The sequence below is a fragment of the Gymnoscopelus microlampas genome, assembly GCF_963454915.1.
Source record: "Gymnoscopelus microlampas genome assembly, chromosome: 6".
NCBI lineage: Eukaryota > Metazoa > Chordata > Actinopteri > Myctophiformes > Myctophidae > Gymnoscopelus > Gymnoscopelus microlampas.
The window spans coordinates 13,206,681-13,226,953 of NC_139943.1; the positions used below are offsets into that span (position 1 = coordinate 13,206,681).

Sequence of the window (20,273 nt, forward strand, 5' to 3'; positions counted from 1 at the left end):
AGAGGGAGAGAGAGCGAGAGAGAGAGAGAGAGAGTGGTAGAGGAAGAGAGAGAGAGAGAGAGAGAGAGAGAGAGAGAGAGAGAGAGAGAGAGAGAGAGAGAGAGAGAGAGAGGTAGAGGTAGAGGGAGAGGGAGAGAGAGAGAGAGTGACATAAGAAGAGAAAACAGAAAGCAGCAGAGAGAGGCACATGTAGGTTCTGTCAGGGATGGAAACAACAACAAAACAGAGGGCTGAAGTGTTGTATTCAACTCTCACGGTCACGCGGTGCTTGTGAATGGAGGTTTGGTGAAATGAGTCACTAAGCGCTGTTTCTCAAGGAACGAGGGCGTCAACAGCAATGTCAAACATGTTCAAAGTAAAATATGAATGTGACACATGGAGCGGAGGGAGCGAGTTAGGGAGTGTTAATGGCACAGCGCTTCTGGTTAGGGAGTGTTAATGGCGCAGCGCTTCTGCACAGTAAAATCCTTAGTGTTCATTTAAATATTGAGTGTAAAAAATGGACTCATAAAGGTCCATTTGGGTTAGTTTCTACACTCTGCGTTAAAATGGACCTTTGGGGAGTGCAAATGGACCCCGTAAGGGTCTTCTAATGAGAGATATGACAGATGGCAAGAGTGAGTTTTAAAACAGGCCACAGAAGATAGAGCCACTGCCTGGAGATACAGATACAGACACCTCTCTCTCTCTCGCTCGCTCTCTCTCTCTCTCTCTTTCTCTCGCTCTCTCTCTCTCCTCTCTCTATTCCCCCCTCTCTGCCGCCTATCTGTCTATCTCACCACCAGCAGTTATTCTATCGCTTCCTCTGAAATTACTTTCTCTCTGCCATCACCTCACTTTCCCCGTCAATGTCTCTCTCCCTTTTCCCGCTTCATATCACTTCCCCTGTCTCTCTCCTCTCATATCTCTCTCTCTCTCTCTCTCTCTCCCTGTCTCATCCCAATCTTAGTGGGATGAGACATCCTCTTTTTTCCCCTCTTTATCCTCCTCTGTTAAATCGTCCTCCCATTCATCTGCTCTGGTTCTCCTGCTCAGCTTCTGCATCTGTGAGCAGACGAGATCCTCCATCTCTGTCGTCCGTTACGCGAGGGTGTCTGTCACTTGCCTAAAATAACTGAACTACAAGCTTGTGACAAGGCAAGTCGTGTGTCTCTCTCAGCATCCATCGGGGTGGACAGTAACTAATCAACTAACTCCTTACTGCAGAGGTCTTCAACAGGGGGTCCGGGACCCCTAGGGGGTCCTCAGAGTTACTACAGAGGATCCGCCAAATCTTTGTGTGATTTCCATTAACCACTTCAACCAAGAATCCCTATTCTGAGGAGAACTTTAGCCAAAAATTGCAGATCTACAAGCACACAACGCCTCGCGCTGCGAGGCGTTGTGTGCTTGTAGATCTGCAATTTTCGGCAAAGAGGTTTGGTATAGGGGGAAAAAGAGCAGATTAAGTACAGAGTGAAAGGTCAGGTTTACTAAGTATTGTTTAAGTGCATGATTAAATGTATGGAATAATACACATCAACATGAATCCAACATGATAGTGCTGTGAAACAAGTCTATGAAAGCTGCCTATGAAATCTATGGAAAACATTTTTTTTAATACAATATATAATGTGGGTCCCTATTTTATCTCCCTCTCAGCCAAGGGGTCCTTGGCCTGAAAAGGTTGAAGACCCCTGCCTTACTGCAACTGAGTAGCTTTATTCATGTACTATTTTTGTGGCATTTTGAGTACATTCTTTCTACATCTTCTTTCTTCTACAGAAAGTAGATTTCGGATGAAGTATTATGTACTCATGCCGCTGTTGGGTAGAAATCTTGTATCTCCATACTGTATTTGTATGTTTTCTTTTCGTAAATGAATTTCTGGTTTAATACAAAAGTTGCGAAAATAGCCGTCTATAAGCTCACAGTGTGTCTAGGCCGGGACAACCAGGTTGAATGTGGTTAAGTCCGTATGTGGGTTTCATAAATATTTAAACTATGAAAAGTATTACCAAGAGTGTTAGTATGCAAACTTTACAGTATATATATATTTAAGATCTACCATGTCTACAGGTGTTAAACCTTTGGACATAATATGGCTTCCACCCTACAGCGATGATATAAAAGTTTTATCACCGGAAAAACTGTGAAGCAAAGAGAAAAGAGAAAAGAGAAAACTAGTGCTAGTATTCCAGCAGGATATGTTCTATTATGGTTTTCCTCCCCCAGCCTCCATCTATCTCTCCCTCAGTGACATCTTTAACAAAAAACCTCTCAATCTCCTGGTTTCATTTCCTTTCCTACACTCACCTCTCCCAGCTGTCAAGCAGCACCCTGTACACTTTCTGCACAAATACAGAGAATCCTGTTGTTTCCACTTCGCCTTCCATCTCTCTGCTGTGTCGCCCACACTCTGCCTCTCCCTCAAAACATCAAATTCCTCAACTCTGAAAGGGATACACTTTTCCCCAGTCATACTCATAACCACTTAAACCCTATACACTTTGTTGACCGGTGTCCCCCAGGGGCCTATACTTGGTACTCTCCTTTTTTGAGTGGTGCCGAAGGCAACCACTCCTATATCTGGCTTTGTCTGTGTGTCCGTATGTCTGTATGTCCGTGTTTCTACCAAGCTAACATTGGTCAAGCATCACGTGACACGTGACAATATGTTGAAAGGGTGTGCTTTGATTGGCTAGCGAGACGCATGACGAAATAGAGCCCTATAAATAGGTGTGTCACTTTGAAACATTGTTTACATGTTTCAAAGTGACATCAGTGCCATCAGCCAAGTTTACATGTTTCAAAGTGACATCAGTGCCATCAGCCAAGCTAACATTGGACATGTTAGCTTGGCTGATTGAACATGTTAGCCAAGCTAAGCAAGGCACCACTCACTTCACACAGGGTGTGATTTTTTCCATATGTGGAGGAAATCATATTATGTTATCATGATTGGTTATATGTAACCTTATTTTCAGTACAATATGTTGTTCATCTTATGTTACTCATCTTTGTGCCCTATGATACATTATATTTTACATGACGTAAAGAGCCAAGATGTCTCTCCTAGGCCTGATAGCTATTGTTTATGGTACAGCTTGTCCTTGTAACATGACAGTATAACCATGGTCTGATTCCTTGTGGTGCTGCTGGCAGAACGATTGTACCACAGGCCTGCGGGTAGACTGGGTACTCAATGTACATCTCCCTTGTCCGCTAATGTGTTAAAGCACCAACACGACCACCTTCTAAGTACCGACTATGACCCCTTTATTTCCTATTACTATTGACCGTGAATTCCACGACACCATAGTGCGATGCGTTGTGAATGTTCGCTTATTATGACATGCCCAAAATAGGGACGCTACGGTTCAAGTAGTTAAGCTAAATTCATCGCATGACAGTGTTACCTGCCGAAATGAACAGAAGTTCAAGCTAACAATACACAGTTTTGGGCAGTAACTAAGAGATAAAGCTAAGCCACTAAATAACTGTAAGTACATTTGATCTTGTGGGTACTGTAGCTTCACTACTTTCAGAATGATGTACTGTAGCTTTGAAGTGGTTCAGCTAACGTTTTCATCATGTACTGTAGCTGCACAGCTTACAAAGGCTACCCCACTACATTTCAGTGGCACATCAATATAAAATAGCACAACAGACGAGTTTTGAGTACAAGTTTTTCATCACATCAAAAGGGACAATCCTCCATCTCCATCCATTTGCTTTTACAGTCTAAGTCGTATGTTATATTCGATCACTCGTGTCTAGATAGATATGTACCTTTATTGATCCCGCGGGGGAAATGCAGGCGCCAGAGACAGCACAGCAGTAAAAGTTACAGATACAGGGCATACAGTAGAAGTACTACAGTAGGTACTGCAGAGTAACATCACAATAAAGACGCAATCAATCAATTATTAATAAAAGTAGACAGATGTATACACCCTATACAATCAACCCGCCTGGTGAAGCACAAGAAGACACTGTCAATAATAATAATAAAGTATATACAGATATATACACCCTATACAATCATCCTGCCTGATACAGAACAAGAGAGTAGCAAGTTAAGCCTAGTTAAGTAATGACATCAATGTCAAAACATAACATCCTCAGCCACATTACCAACTGCATTAGGTACCAAGTCGTTTTTACTAAGTACTGTAACTTGTAGTGTAGTTACTGTAGCTACTTTTTATGAAGAATAACACGTAGCGTAGCTAGCTACAATGTTAAAGTAGTTCACCATACTGGAGTACTCATCACCACTACATCCTGTATGTGCGTGTGCGTGTGCGTGCATACGTGTATCCTCACTGTTCTCTCTCTCTCTCTCACACACACACACACACACACACCTGTTCTCTCTCTCTCTCACACACACACACACACACACACACACACACACACACACACACACACACACACACACACACACACACACACACACACACACACACACACACACACACACACACACACACACACACACACACACACACACGCCTAATCAGAGACCCTGCTGGAAGTGTCCATCCCAGGGACCAGACTTCATTATCACACATTCTATTCAACCCAAAAAGCTGAACACTTCGGCCTCTCATTTGAATATGAAAAACCATAGTGTGCTATTCTAGGAGCAGTCTATCTTCCCCTGCTACCAGCCTATAACGAAACATCAATTATTCATCAAGGTATATTAGGTGTAATTTTAGCCGTGTGACTATTGCTTGTTTTGCAATACCGTACAAACATCACACAGCTCACTATTTCCTGCAGTCTATTGCTTGCTGTTAGTTCATGTTCATTTGTACAGTATAGCGTCTTTTGATTGTACAGTATTTCATGCACATGCTCATGAACAATTTGAACCCTACCGTCCCTATTCTGGGCAAGTCATAACAGGCGAACATTAGACGGAAATAGGAGATCCCCAGTCAATGAGGTATATAGGGTTTAAGTGGTTAAAATAGCTATGCCAAAAATGTCAACTCAAACGTACTTCCTCTAGATCAGTGGTGATCATCAATACTGCAATGTAGAAATACTCTGTTACAAGTAAAAGCTCGGAATTCAAAATTTACTTGAATTAACTGAGAGTTAAAGTACAAAAGTATTGGTATCAAAATATACTTAAAATGACAAAAGTTAATGCCAAAATGTATAGGGCTGAAGTGGGTAAGGTGTTGATAACTAGTAACTAAAGTTTTGAAATAATTGTAGTGGAGTAAAAGTACAATATTTGCCTCTGAGATGTAGTGGAGTAGAAATAAAACTACTGAAAATTGGAAATACTACAGTAAAGTAAAAATACCTCAAAATTGTACTTGAGTAAATATACTTGTTACTTTACACCACTGCTCTAGAAATTGTTGTGTATTTAGGCAGCTCCATCTGCAAATTTGTTTAGCAAATTGTTCTGCGTCTCCAAGTGGGACAGAGAACACATCTATCCTGGAGGCAGCGTCGGGCGCCATGTGGAGACGATTACCCCAAAGAGTCCCAGAGCTACATCATGGCTGCTCGACAGACTCGCTAGGAAACAAACACAGTTTCACAAACAGTTGCATTGCTGTGCTCCACAGCTACAGCTCAACTCCTATTCTGCTGCACTAGTATGAATTTGAAAGGGTCTCTAAAAGAACTGAATAGGTTGCAGAACAGCCACACGGAAAGACATTTGGCAAGGTGTGATGATGCAAGCCCAACCCGGTGCCAACTCTGCCATCATCACAACCGCTGTCAGCTCGTGTTATGCTCCAACATGACAGCTGTAATAGAGCAGACCCATTGAAATAGGATAGGCCAATTCTGAAAAGCATGACCGCTTTAATCTGAATGACTGGATTTAACCCTGTGTGAGCCCTAAAACAGAGATAAACAATGTCAGACGTGCACGACGGAGGTTTCTTTTAATATTGAATGGCTGATGAAATAGCATTAGTCTTACAGTGTTACGGGGAATGACATTGCTATATGGGCTGAATGCTAAGCACTTGGCTGGCTGGCTAAAGAAGGGAACGTCTGCATTGTGTTCCAGCTACTGTATGAGGTCGCCCACACATGGTGCTGCACATGGAAGTGCATCATGGTATGTGTAGTGGTGCATATACTGTAGGCTATTGAATGTCTTCTCTTTACACCCTTGTGCAAGATTTGCGCATGCTTGCACATTAACCCATTAAGACTGGGAACGCATATCTGTGTCATTTTAAGATTTCTTTGGGCATTTTTTTTTTTACCGTGAAAATTTGTGCAAATCTTTGAATATATATATTTTTAAACATTTGTAACTGTCAAATGTCTCAACAAATGTCTTCATTTTTCTGAAAAACTATAGTTGCTATATCAGTGGTTCTCAAACCTTTTCTTGTCAAGGACCCCCAAAATTACACCGGGTTGGGCTTGCATCATCACACCTTGCCAAATGTCTTTCCGTGTGGCTGTTCTGCAACCTATTCAGTTCTTTTAGAGACCCTTTCAAATTCATACTAGTGCAGCAGAATAGGAGTTGAGCTGTAGTTGTGGAGCACAGCAATGCAACTGTTTGTGAAACTTTGTTTGTTTTCTAGCGAGTCTGTCGAATGATTTGTCAATAATAGCAGATCTACAAGCTTGTAGATCTGCTATCCCAAAGTATAAAATAATGGCTATAGCTAAAATCTCCCCGGTCTTAATGGGTTAAGCCACAGTAGCATCTGCTCAAAAATTCAATAAACAGCAACAACACACACTTGTGGCCTGCAGCCCTACCACGCATTTGTGTCATTATGTAAACATACTAGCCTTGGACAAGACTGAGAGATTTTTGTAAACAATTCTGACATTTGTATTATCTCTGGCAGTGAGTCTTGGTCGAACCACCCCCATATCCACTGGACACTGCGTGTTTAATGGTCCTGTTTCTCCATACACGGACAAATTTAACATGCAAACCCTCAAGCCACGGATGTTACCATCAAATTGGGTAACTTCTGAAATATTACTGACTTCTGTGCCTGAATGTCACTGTATTCCTCGGGTAGTGGTGGTGGTGTTGCAGCAGCAGCTGAGAGCTCAATGGAAATTGAGAAATATACAGAAATTCAGGCACAGACGGGATTAAAACTGATTATTGAACATGCAATCTGGAGTATTTCAGAACACAAGCGGCCCGATTCGATGGGCTGGCTTGAGGGGTAAGCACTTTATATTTTATATTTGTGCACGAAGACCATTAATCAATCCAGTGGGTAGTTGATTGGGTCATCAATCAAGACAGACAGAGATAATACAAATGTCAAAATCATTTTAAAAATCTCTTTAATTTTTATCCAAGGCTAATAAAAATTGGATATTATCCGTCTAGAGAAGGCAATGATACAGTATTTAAAGCACATAGGCAAGTAGAGATGTTGTTGGCATGTTTATAGGGAGAGACACAGAGAGAGACAGACAGACAGACAGACAGACAGACAGAGAAAGAGAGAGATTTGCTTCTTCTAAAAAGTTCCAGACACCACTGGTTCTCAACGTGGCGTCCAGGTCCTTGAGGAGGTTCCAGGGGGTCCCCAGATAAAGGTCTGATAGGAACCAAATGGACCCTTATGGGTCTGTAACTCCAAGAGTGTACAAATGGAACCAAAAGGACCCAATCAACTCTAAGCGTTAAATAAATAGGATATTACAGTATAGATTCAATCTCTGAGAGATAAACATTTTTTTTGCATGAAATGGGAATCCGTGGCCTAATGCATATCAAACTGTGAGTCCTTGAAATTAAAAAGGTTGAGAATCATTACCATACAGTACATACACAATATGCTGCCCAGGAGCATACTGTAAGCAGTAAAAAAAAAACAAGCATTCCCTTCTCCAAATTTAAGTCTAAATAGCTGGAGGATTGCCTCTTTATACTGTATATTCCTCTCTTAGAGAACAGCCCAGACATAATGTCATTTCCCATGCAGGTAGTGTACGCTGCGATGACAAAATACTCGACAGAAACATTTCCCTGGCTGTGGGCCTGTCGAAGAATAATTAGGGGTCATCTGGAGTGAAGACAGGCATCTGTGGCCGGCTGTGCATCCCTCTTTGTAGAGTGTGTGCCCACTGAAGTTTCCCAACGTGCAACAAACGTGACCGGGGTTGCAATGCGTTTCCGATGCACATCACATAGTAATAAGTACGCTACTGGCACAACGGTCATCAAGTCAGCCTTCAACATCATGAACTAAAACTCCCACGGCATGGTTTGACCGTGGAGCACGGTTCGATTTCCGTTCTGTCACATGCCTGATTTTCTCCATGACAGCCTAATATGTATGATTGGAAAATCTGATTTATACACAGAGGTCTCTCTGGTCTATCTGTCAAAATGTAGGGTGGAGTCCGCCCAAATGACTCCACAGCAACAGTCTCCTCTATCATACCCACAGTTCGATTTGCTGGGTGGAACTCTGCTTTTTAGATCTCAACATTATTTTTTATGATGGCCGCTGGGGATATGTTTTATCCCTGCTTCTGGACAGACTAAATTAAATATATGCATGTCCTTTTGGGAAATGTAGACTGATATGTTTGATATTTATGTCTGATAGTATCAAAATGTAACAATTTGATAAAAACATGTACTGTATGTTAACCACATAGGCATCCATATTTTGGGCACATTTTCACATGTAAAAATGTTTTTATAATATTTAATACATTTTTGTAATGAGCAAAAATAGCAGATCTACACATCTACAGCGAGATCTGTTCCACAAAGACCTGATCAGACAGGACACTTTTTACAGCCTGAAAAAAACAAAAACAGGGTGTGGTGTGCCTTGTTGTGCATTCAACAAAGCAGAGCAGCTTGCCAGCAGCGCCTTTTTCACTTTACTGCTTTGAGTTGAATTTATTTCAACTTGAGACGTCCAAGAAGGTGCTCTTCCAAAAAATTGGAGGCACACAGAGCGCATAAACGCAAGGCGCCCTGCAATGCAAAGAAGCAGCGAGCAAAAAAGCTTCACTCACATAACAGACGCCCCCGGCTGCTAAAGCGCATCCTGTCTGATCAGGCCCGACCCTAGAGGTAATCGGCCTAATGATCATTCATCCAGCATCCATATGCACATTGTAGTATAATATCGTTGGACAATTAACCAATTATACCCTATATACGTCATTGACCGGGGGTCGCCCTGGGGGTCTGTACTACAGTATACTTGGCTTGGCCACCTACTTTTTTCCACTCTGCGCCAAATCTCTACCAAAATGGCAAGATCTACAAGCACATCTACAAGATCTACAATCACAACACGTCCCACTGTGAGCTTGTAGATCTGCTATTTTCGTCCGAAAGTTCACCTACTTTTCTATTACCATCTCCGTTAGGATTAATGGTGGATCTGCGAATAGCAACAGTAGACAGAGACATGACCCGCAGACAGATTTTCATTAGGCCGCTGTCATTGGGAGCCCCGCGAGTGGGGAGCCGTCCGTCAGTGCCAGTCCCCCAACTAATCCTGACAGGCAGATACTGCTGCTGCTTCTTACCCCCCCGGGGGACAGAGTGGACGGGCGCAGCAGAGCCGTAACCGAGGCCCCCACTTGGACTTGACACACTTCCCAGTCTTTGTGTTTTGTTACAGTTACTTTTACAGTGCACGAAGCAAACGCTGAGCAACTGGAATGAAGTGTGTGCGTGTGTGTGTGTGTGTGCGTGTGCGTGTGCGTGTGCGTGTGCGTGTGTGTGTGTGTCTAAAAGAGGAAGAGGAAGAGAGGGGCGGAGAGAACTTTCGTTCCGTGTCAGTGAATAGAGGAAGATGGTGTTGTCAAACCTTTCTTTTCTTTTCTTTTCTTTTTCCAAGTTATGGAAGTTATTTTCTAAGCCTTTATTTGACAGTTACAGTGGAAGGAGAGACAGGAAAGACAGAGAGGGAGGGCAGGGGAGTAACATGCAGAAAACGGTTCGACCGGCCCGGGAATCGAACCGGGGGCTCGCTGTGTCATGTATCAGAGCCCATGTGGTACTTGCCCTAACAACTTGGCTATCGTGTCACCAATGTTGTCAACACCTTTCTTTTTTTGAAGGGGGATAGAAAAAAAAGGGGGACAAAAACTTGAAATCACACCAGCCGCAACACCATCGGTGTGTGTATGGTGCAATATAGAACACCTGACATGGTCTCATGGGTGAACCACCATGTGCAGAGTTCCTTGAGCTCTGTGTGAAGACTGAACAAGACCAAAGTCTGATAGTACTGCACCAACTCCAGAGGGTCACCAAAACATTTTTTTTGATGAGGTATGGGTCAAATGGTTGAAAACCCTTTTTTCATTGGCACTACAGTTATTACAGCTTGAATGTTGTAGTTATGCTAATGGAAGTGAAGGGTATGAGCTAGCCAGTAGACAGATTTCTTGTTTACCAACATTGAGACTGCACGCGCAGGTGCCTATTTCATGTAATCTATTCCCAACAGATCCCCAAACCTGTTGTTTTGGGGAGCGCTTTGGGGAGCACTGGTTTCAGTTCATTCAACCTCCTCTGTGTGTTGGCTGGTGAGACACTCCTGGTGAGAAATATATACTTCACCCCGCAACGGTATTGCGTGCCAAGAACAGCTGACATGCAAGCTCACAACTCGTCGCGACCATTGCGAGCTTGGAGGTCTGCTATTCTCTGCCGTTCTCTGCACGCAACACCTACGCACGGCAGAGTATAAATGAGGTTTTAGGGGATACAGCTGCGTGATCAAGCAGGCTCTGGTGCCGTGATCATAGAGCGCTCCCTCTGCGACTGGAGGTGGGGTTTGGGGGACAACTACTTTGAGAATCGCTAAAATTGTTTACACACAAGTTGACACAACATAAACCAAGGTATACATTTCAAGAGGCAGAGATCACAGTAAACATCCATCCTAAACCTTCCTCTTCCACACTGGGAGGAAAACAGCATCTGAAAGTTTGATGGGATGCATTTGTACACGTAAGGCTGTGACCACTTTTACATTGCATCTTATGAGAGGTTGGGTTATTTTGGCCCGACCTGCGTGCGCATACAGGTTCTTATCAGTGTGACGTTGTCTGGAAATGCGTCTGTAGACTATCTGTTCACCTCCTACTTCCTGCCCCTGGAAGGGGGCAGGAACTCAACCAAACAAGCGCCAACCATGAAAGATCAATATACTGCAGTAGCAGACAAATTATCCTGAACGACTTACAGTACAAAGTGCAAGATCCTAGTAAATGACATGAGCGCCAGTCACCAAAAGACAGGGTAAATGGTCCCATAAGTAATTAGAGTGTAAAGAGAAACAATGAAGTGCTACAAAGTAACTAGCATAACAGCTAAACATCAAACCTATATCTAAAGTATGTCTACATCTAAAGTAGATCTGCTATTTTTGTTCGCCTATTATAACATGCCCAGAAAAGGGACGGTAGGGTTCAAGTGGTTAAACATATGTGCATGAAATACTTATGTCAAAATAAATAAACATAAATAAACATGAACTACAACTTTGATACAGCCTGGTAATAATGTCACAGACAACTCTAAAATAACATAACAATCACTTCCCACACTCTCTCTCTCAAGGCCACAGCCTTGTCAACACACAGCAAGCCAAAGTCTAAACGCTGGGGATTCATTAAGGTGGCTCTTCTAAGATCCAAAGTGTTTTCAGATCATTGCAAAAGGGAACCTTGAAGAGCCTTGGTCTTGTAGACTCTACACCACTTTTGGGGGGATTTTCACAAAGTTTTCCTGAAATTTCTTTGAAAAACCTTGTCAAACAGTTCTCAAAACATCAAAGTACATCTAGGTTCATTGATGCTTCATTAAACATTTTTTGAACATTTTTAAAAACAGCACGGTTCATTGATGTTTCGTAAAACTTTATGAGAAGGTTTTTCAAATACATTTGAGGAAAACCTTCAGAAAATTCCCCAAAACCCCTCTCACAAACGGTAACATTTTGGATTGCACTACTCAGGGACAAGGAAGGTCGGGTTGTAACCTCACCATCCATCAAATGTCCTGTCATATCATTCATTCATAAATGGACACAATGCTACAGTATTATACCCAGTCACATGAAAATTCACAGAGGAACGCACTGTATTTCACTTCCATCACATTTTCTCTCACTTCTCATGCAGAGAGTGGCTGACTCTCTTGGTTAAATCGCTGGTGCTCCAAAAGACAAAATGTACTTGTAAAAGTGGTATTAAGAATCTTTATGTCTGAGATAACAAAAGCTAAATTCTATTTTCAATTATACCTCTGCATGTTTCTGGTGTGTGAAACATCTGCCATCGTTTGCTGAGGCACTTAATTTATACTCACATTATGTGAAGAAGATGTCGCTTGTCAAAAAGAACACATCTATAAGCTAGATTTTGCTTGTAAAATAAATTTCTATAGCACCTTTATCCCACATCCCATATCCATTACTGTTACCCACTCACACATTCACACACCGACGGCGGAGGAAACCATGCAAGACACCAACCAGCTCATCAGAAGCAACGAGGAGGGTTCAGTGTCTTGCTCAACGACACTTCGACACACAGCCAGGCGGAGATTGAACCGGGAACCTTCCGATTCCAATACATAGATCTGTTCTTTTTGGCAAGCTAAACTGTTGTATGATGGAGTATGTATTAATCATGCTTTACGGTAGAGTAACTATAGTCTTACCTCCATAGAAGTCAGGTAAATCCCCATAAATGGATGCATCTGAAACAGAGTCAAAGAAAAAGGCTTAAGATATTGAACAGCAAGGCATCATAAATACATGTATAAGTGCTTACATGTATTGTCAACGTTAATCTTTTATGTTCTCCAGTGGATGTCCCGGCCCCCGATTTACAGTTATGCAGCCAGTTCAAAGGGTTATTGAGAAAACTAGATCACAGATTCACATACAGTATACGAAAACGTGTCTTCTTTGAGTTGAGGCACGTCTTTGATCAAAACTCTTTTCAGGCTATTTGAATAGCTGCGAAATGCAGCTGGGTGCAGCTGACAAGCTGCCTTGGGGCTGAGGTCAAACACACAAGGGAATCCAACGCCCTTCACAAGAACACAACAGTGCAAAGATCAGAAACATTCAAGGCTGCCCTTTGATGGTAAGTTCGATCTCTGCATGTGCCAACCCTCGTAGGACAAACACATCAACGGGTTACTGACAGCAGCAGGAGAAAACCAAAAATATGAGCTTTACAGTATGTTGCTCTCTAAGTTGCACTTTTCATGCTACAGTCTTTGCACAGAGGACTGCAAGATGGTAATAAATAGCCGTGTAATGCTAATAGGCATAAGGACACAAGGGTAGCAACACTGGTAGTTCACATGCACTGGATCTACGGCAGTGTCTGCTGAACTTTTGTACTGCTGTCTTGGCATTAACAATATCAAATCAATCATCCAATGTTGTCCCGGTTGGCCCTAAAATGTGTTATAGCCGATGTCCCCTAGCCACGGGGATGAGGATGACCTACTTCTGCTGGCTAGCTGCTGTCTGTTTTAGATAAAATGTACAAATTTAATCTCCACCGTCCATGAGTCTGTCTGAAGGCAAAACATTACATTACAGCTCCAGAAGAGGACATGTTTGACTAGGGCTCATCATCAATCCATCGTGTTGGATTTTGGATACTGTAAGTAATATCCTGACATGGCATAAGAGTCTGTCTGTTCTGCATGGTTTTAATCACATATATATACTTTACACTTTATGCAAATGTAACAAAATATTTGCAAAAATAGCAGATCTACAAGCTCACAACGCGTTGCAAACCTGTAGATCTGCTACTTTTGAAAATCTTTGGGATGAAAAAGATATCATAACAATATCAATATTGAGGTATTTTGTCAAAGATATCGTCATATTTGATTCGGCCCATAATGTATTGCCCTACCATTGCTTTGACCGCTCTGTGCTTCTGGTTCCAGCATGTGTCTCATTAAAAGGTCTAATATAAAAATGGAAATTGAATGCCCACTCTACTTTTTATTAGCTGCAACTACACAGCTAGTATACATATTAAAAAACGGGGAAAGGTTTTGGCTTTTGTATGGTGAAATATGTACTAATTACTTTCAGCATCCTACCCTTTTAGCATCTTTAATAAAATATTCGTGTTATGTTCTCAAGCACCCAGTAAGTAGTCGTGAATCTTAGTACTAAAGTAGTAATGCTTCTTCTATAATATGAATGTTGTCGGGCAAACACCTCCTGAGCATTAGCCTACAGTAGACGGTCTCCCTGAGCTGATAAAATGTTTATAAGCATTGGGCTTACGAGACTCTCTTGAAACATTGCATGTCTGTCCGTCTGAAAACTAAGTCTGCTGCTTTTATTAACTCATTCAGTCCGGGAACGTATCTACAAATGTCTTCTAAATCCTAAAACCGGTTTCTGAAAAACGTATGTCGCTAAATATCAGTGGTGCTCAAACTTTTTCATGTCAAGGTCCACCCATAATTATATGTATTTGGCCGCCGACCCCCATATTTTGTTCCAGGGACCCCGAGAAGCAAAGCAAATTTGAGTTGTAATGTTCACTTTAAAAATATTATATTCACATTTGTGCACAAATTTTCACGAAAAAAATAAATAAATAGCAGATCTACAAGCTATAGTATAGCTAGTATAAAGTAATGGTTATAGATAAAATCGAAAATGACACAGATGCGTTCCCGGATTGAATGGGTTAATTCACGAAAAACATCATGTGATATACGTATATATTCTGTTTATTTGTTTACTGTATATCGTCTCCGTCGTGTGGAAACCTCCATCTCCACACAATGTCCAAAAACTGTTACTTTTCAGGATTCAAATTCAAAACAGCAAAAGTAGCAGATCTACAAGCTCGAAACACAAGATTCAAGCTGGCAGATCTGTTACTTTAAGTTAATTACTTAATTTATGGGGGGGGGGGGGGTACTGACCTGCGGGTGTGAGCAAGACAGCCAGGAGAAGCAGGAGCAGGCTGAGGTACAGCAGCATGGTGACCTGATGAGAAGAACCTCCCGGCGGGGTGACGGCTAGAAGCACAGCTGATGGGACATTAGCAGGATTGCCTGCTCTTCCTGGATGGAGGGGGGGGGGGAAGAGAGAGAGAGAGAGAGATGGGGGGGGGAGAGAGAGGGAGGGAGGGAAGGATAGAGAGAGAGATTTTTCAATGTGGGGCATTCAACCGCAAAAAAAATGAGAATGATGAATTGCAAATCCGTGAACTCTAGATAGAAGCTGTGTTACTGCTGTGGAATGTTACGGGGCAGCTGCCATGTGACAGCATCCGCGTTTAAAGCACCTACATTGCCCTGATTAGTTTTTCATAATCTACTAGACATAACATTTACTACGTCAATGTCATCCGTGACGTCAACATCAACATCTCACTACAGCAGAGAAACAAGCAAATAATCTACAAACGGTAGATTATTGTTTATTTCTGCTAGTTCTGATAGTGAGAAAGACAGAGAGGGGATGACACGCAGCAATCGGGTCGTATGAACCCGGGCCACCTGTGGGAAGGATCTTAGCCTTATTTATGTGGCACTGTAAAGTATATGTGCAGCCCTTAACCAGGTGAGCCACTTGGGGCACCCTGTGCGTCAGGCTACAAATGTTTTACATCCTGTCAAATATAGTGATTCCTCAACTAACACGCAACCACAGCAGAAGCACCAGACATAAACATGGCAGGCACACATCATGCACAAACGCAATTTGCGAGTATGTTACAATACATTACTGCGGGGACATAAACCGCATACAGCCGCCTCCGTATCACAATCTCCGGGTGTCACAGCACATGACAAGCATGTCACGTCAATCCCTGCATGCCTGCAGGCGACCGCGGCATCCACCAGTTAACAGCACGGCGGCCTCTGCTTCGTGTCAACCTCCGAGGCACCTTAACGGCAGACGGGCTCCTTTGACGGACGCTCGAAGATTGACAGGGCGAAAGGCTGCCACGGCGAGTGAGTGACCCCTTAGCGTTTGTGTGGCTAAAGCGGGGGGGGGGGGGGTCTCTTTTTGCTCACTCGCTGCCCCTCAATACAACAGCTTCACCACAGTCGCTCGCCATCATCACCATCACTAGCATCACTACCAGCCAGAAACAGGCTCTCTGAGCCTCCTGCTGAGGAAGGCAGCATGGCGACATGCAACAGCTGTCTGGCTCACTGGACCCCGCTGTCACAGACAGAGAGGGGGGGGCAGACGAGCCCCTCAGCGTCTCCCAGGGGAACGTAGCCACTGGGGGAGATAAACATACAGCAGGTAACGCACGCGCCCCTCGCTACGTTTACACGGTTCACCCCTAAACCAACTATGTACGACCGGCTGCCAGCTTGTGAGGCACAATTAAGCAATTCGGCGGAGCTTCCTGGAATTACAATCATGTAAATGAAATCCCGTAATACCTTGATTCCCTTCCCCAATTAGAGGGATAGAAGTCTAAACCGATCCAAGTCACAGGAAGTGCTTCATCTCATTCCATTCATACTGGCAATTAAAAACTTAATTAAAGTATTAACATCTCTTTAGATGTCGCAACGCAAGTGACGGTACATTCTGTCTGTCCAACACTTTGGTCCCATACGATATATATCTCAAAAACTACAGACTGGATTGCCATGGAATTTGCTGTGCACCTTCATGCTCCCCGGAGGATGGCACCTGCTGATTTTGGTGACTGCATGACCTTTTCTCTAGTCCCAGCCTTAGGCTGAAATTTCCACTTGCAACACAAAAACGGATTGCCATGAAGCACAACTCAACAGAATCAGAATGGAGAAAAAAGAATTGCTGCAGCATTATTTTAGGTCAGTATCGCGCAACTCTGGTCTTGATGTCTCTTCGCTATCATATAATAGTTTTCTTTCAGTGAACACGGGCAAAACTCGTACCACATAAAAAATATAATAACTCATCGCTCACATCACAGCGCTGAGCATCAATCTACGTCAGTAAACCGGTCCATTCAGACGCAGGTCATGCTGAACCTGTGCTGTTTGATTAGAGTGTAATTGAACAAGAGGGACACGCATTGATTCTTTATGCGTGGCCCTGCCTGGGGGTATCAGCTGGCGGAGCCTGAAAGAGGCATGACATCTGGATTGAGATCTCAGCGCGCTCCACACCAATGGAGTTCTCTCACAGTAAAGGGATTATGATCGAAAAACAGGCTGTGATTTATGCCGGCTGCACAACCGACAATAGCACACACATGATCTCACACACAAGTAAGGACAAAAGCGCGCACACACACACACACACACACACAGACACAGACACACAGACACACATACACACACACACACACACACACACACACACACACACACACACACACACACACACACACACACACACACACACACACACACACACACACACACACACACACACACACACACACACACACACACACACACACACACACACCAAACGGTCGAGACGCACATGTGCGCAGAAGCAATTGAAATTTAAAAAGTAGAGCATGCATTGCACATCCAGTCTGGTAATAATCATGGTGCAGAACAAACAGAAGAAACACTGATCTTGCAATAGACATACGTGAGAGCAGAATCTAACAGCGTTGCGGACTCAAATACACATACTGTACATATTGTCTCTGTCCGTTGGAAACCACATATGTCTAAAACGGTTACTTTTCAGGATTCAAATTCAAAAACAGATATACAAGCTTGAAACGCGGTGCGAAGCTACGTGTTTTGATGCTTTTGTGTGACGCTGTAGTATGATCATGTAGTATGAGTTAATTTACGAAAAAACACAACAATTAAAAATATGGCGATAAGAGGCTTTTGCCCGACACCAAAGATATACAACCCTACAAAAACCACATACAACAAGTTGAACATTTTGTCTGGGCTACATATGCAGCCGGCCGGGCAGAACACAATGCAATGAGGAGGATTACATCTTCACACTGCCCGGTATCCTAGCAACACCATTCAAAAGGAGTAGTTTGTGTGCTGCGTGCGGGGCGCCTTTAGTGACCAACAATTAAAACTATGCAAACACTCATTCTAATCTTCAGCAAAGGGTGTTGGTATGCAACAGCATCCATGGGGGGGGGAACTGGTCATTTTATTTTTGCTCATTCATCAAGACGAAGCTCTTCCAAAAATAAGCTATAAATCTGTTGCCCTCACTCTCTCGTCTTCGTTCCGTCTCAGAGTGCATGTGTGTTTGTGTTTGTGTACCTCTTTTCATACTGTACACAGCCATACTGCAGATGTAAATTATCCTGTAAGTCATAAATCATAAATGATCATAAAAGAGGCACTTAGGAGATTAGTGAAGACGATAAGAAGTCTTGTAAGCGTCACAGCAGACAGCTATTAGGAACGGCCTCTGAAATTGACATACTATAAAATGCACCATACAGGCGGAGAGAGCATAGTATTAATGGGGCCTCGTCCTCTCCCTTGGTAGCAGCAGCCTGAGTGAGCATCACATCCTATAATCTGTAGTACGACGCTGTGGCTTGCCAAAAAGAACTCATCTACTGATCTGTTCTTTTCTGGCAAGCGACCACAGCGCTGCACAATGGACTTCCACGCGCAAGGTTTGGCTCAGCCAATGTAAGCCCGATATACTTAGTTGCGCGTCTGTGTCGCACAACGTAATCTATAAGTGATCTATCTAGAAGCTCACAGCACAATCTTGTAAATTGCGAGGTCCCATCAAGTTTGAATCTGTCTCTCCTCTCGCTGCCCTTTGATTCATGTCTCTCTATATAATCCTAATGATAATAGATAGACCTATTTGGTCCTGCTGAGGAAATTCAGTTTTCACCTTCACCTACTGTAGCTGATTGCTGTCCAATCAGCTAGGTCTGGGGGGGGGGTTCATGCATTTCCATCTTGCATCATTCCTGACGGTCTAGTCGAACACATAAAGCATAAAATGCAGAAGAAATATCATCAGGCAAAGATGACAGGGCTCAAACAAGGCCATTTATTCTCGCTCATAAATCACACCCTGGAGCTATTACAGCTTCTGGTCTGATTTCCAACTTTTATATTTATTTATGATATAGAAAAAAAATGTGCTCCACTCCTTTAAAAGCCCTACTGTATATATACTTCATCGTACGACAAATATGGAAATAGCCGATCTAACAGCTCACATGTGCGACACATTGAGAAACAAAAACAAAATTTTAATTAATGTATTTATTTTACAAATTTGGTGAAAAATATGTGCCCAAAATAGGGATGCCAGTATTAATGTGGCTGTGTTATTTTCTGTGGTTTGCAATGTGAATGAATCTCATCCTCCCCCTTTGTGTCTGTCTGTCTGTCTGCCTGTCTGTCTCGCTCTCTCCCAGGGCTGTGAAAGCAGCACAAAGACTAATATTACATGAGGGCTGCTGGAGGGCAGATCCAAGGATTTTCCTGTTGCACTCCAATACCCCATAGCTCCAGTGGAGGCTTAACACCACCCTGCAGCCCCCCGTCGGGCGCCTATGTCGGGTAGAAACCTTACATGTCCAAAACACTTACTTTTCAGGAAATGGAGCATCGTGTTAGTTCATGCGGAGCACGGGAGTCATATACGCCTCAGCTGTAATCAGCTGTCAGTTTGCTGATTGCTTTCAATCAGCCACGCTTTTCTACACACCAATTATTACACCTCATTCCCTCAACAAGGCGGTCCGTTTAAACATGTCCCCCTCCTACACTGGATCTCTGGTCTTCAATTGCTGCCACACGCTGCTGCTGCTGCTTGCCTCCACCACCCCAGGCTCCACCTTATAGTTCAGAGTCTTGCATGACTCAAACGTTTAAACTGAATGTTAAACTGAAGTTCATGTGTGCATGCCATGGCTCTGAACTGAATTCGATGTTCTATGGCTTTAATGTTAACTATATTCAAGTTTGCATCACTTAATTTATATACTCGTGGGGGGTTTTGCGTAGCGTTCCATGATTTTGCTTAGCATGCTGCTTACCTGTTTACCTGTATTCCATTTGTTGCAATAAATGGTTAAATCTACTTGAGTGTTCCTGGCTGAAATGGGAAAATGAACCTGTGTTCCAATGGATCCAATGCAGTCATAATTTAGTCACAAGCTCTTATTAATACTTTTCTACTGGTTAAATATTTATAAAACCCACTTAATGGGTAAAAACACTTAATTGACCAAAAAGAACAAAGTTGAAATCTAGAGATACAAGGTTTACTCCTGATCTTCTATGGCTGGCCTGATGCGCGCTGCATAAAGTGAGCAGGGGGGCTTTATGGGAGCGTCATGCC

General features: G+C 42.9%; 1 protein-coding gene across 1 annotated transcript in view; it reads right to left on the reverse strand.

Annotated features, from left to right (window-relative positions):
- Positions 1-20,273, reverse strand: part of cntn1a (contactin 1a) — a 113,541-nt gene that overhangs the window by 47,839 nt on the left and 45,429 nt on the right. The window contains exons 2-3 of the mRNA XM_084060647.1: positions 14,924-15,064; positions 12,665-12,703 (exon numbers count right to left, since the gene is read on the reverse strand). Coding sequence (XP_083916773.1) covers positions 12,665-12,703; positions 14,924-14,981 — 97 coding nt within the window. The 5' untranslated portion in view covers positions 14,982-15,064. The remainder of the gene's footprint in view (positions 1-12,664; positions 12,704-14,923; positions 15,065-20,273) is intronic.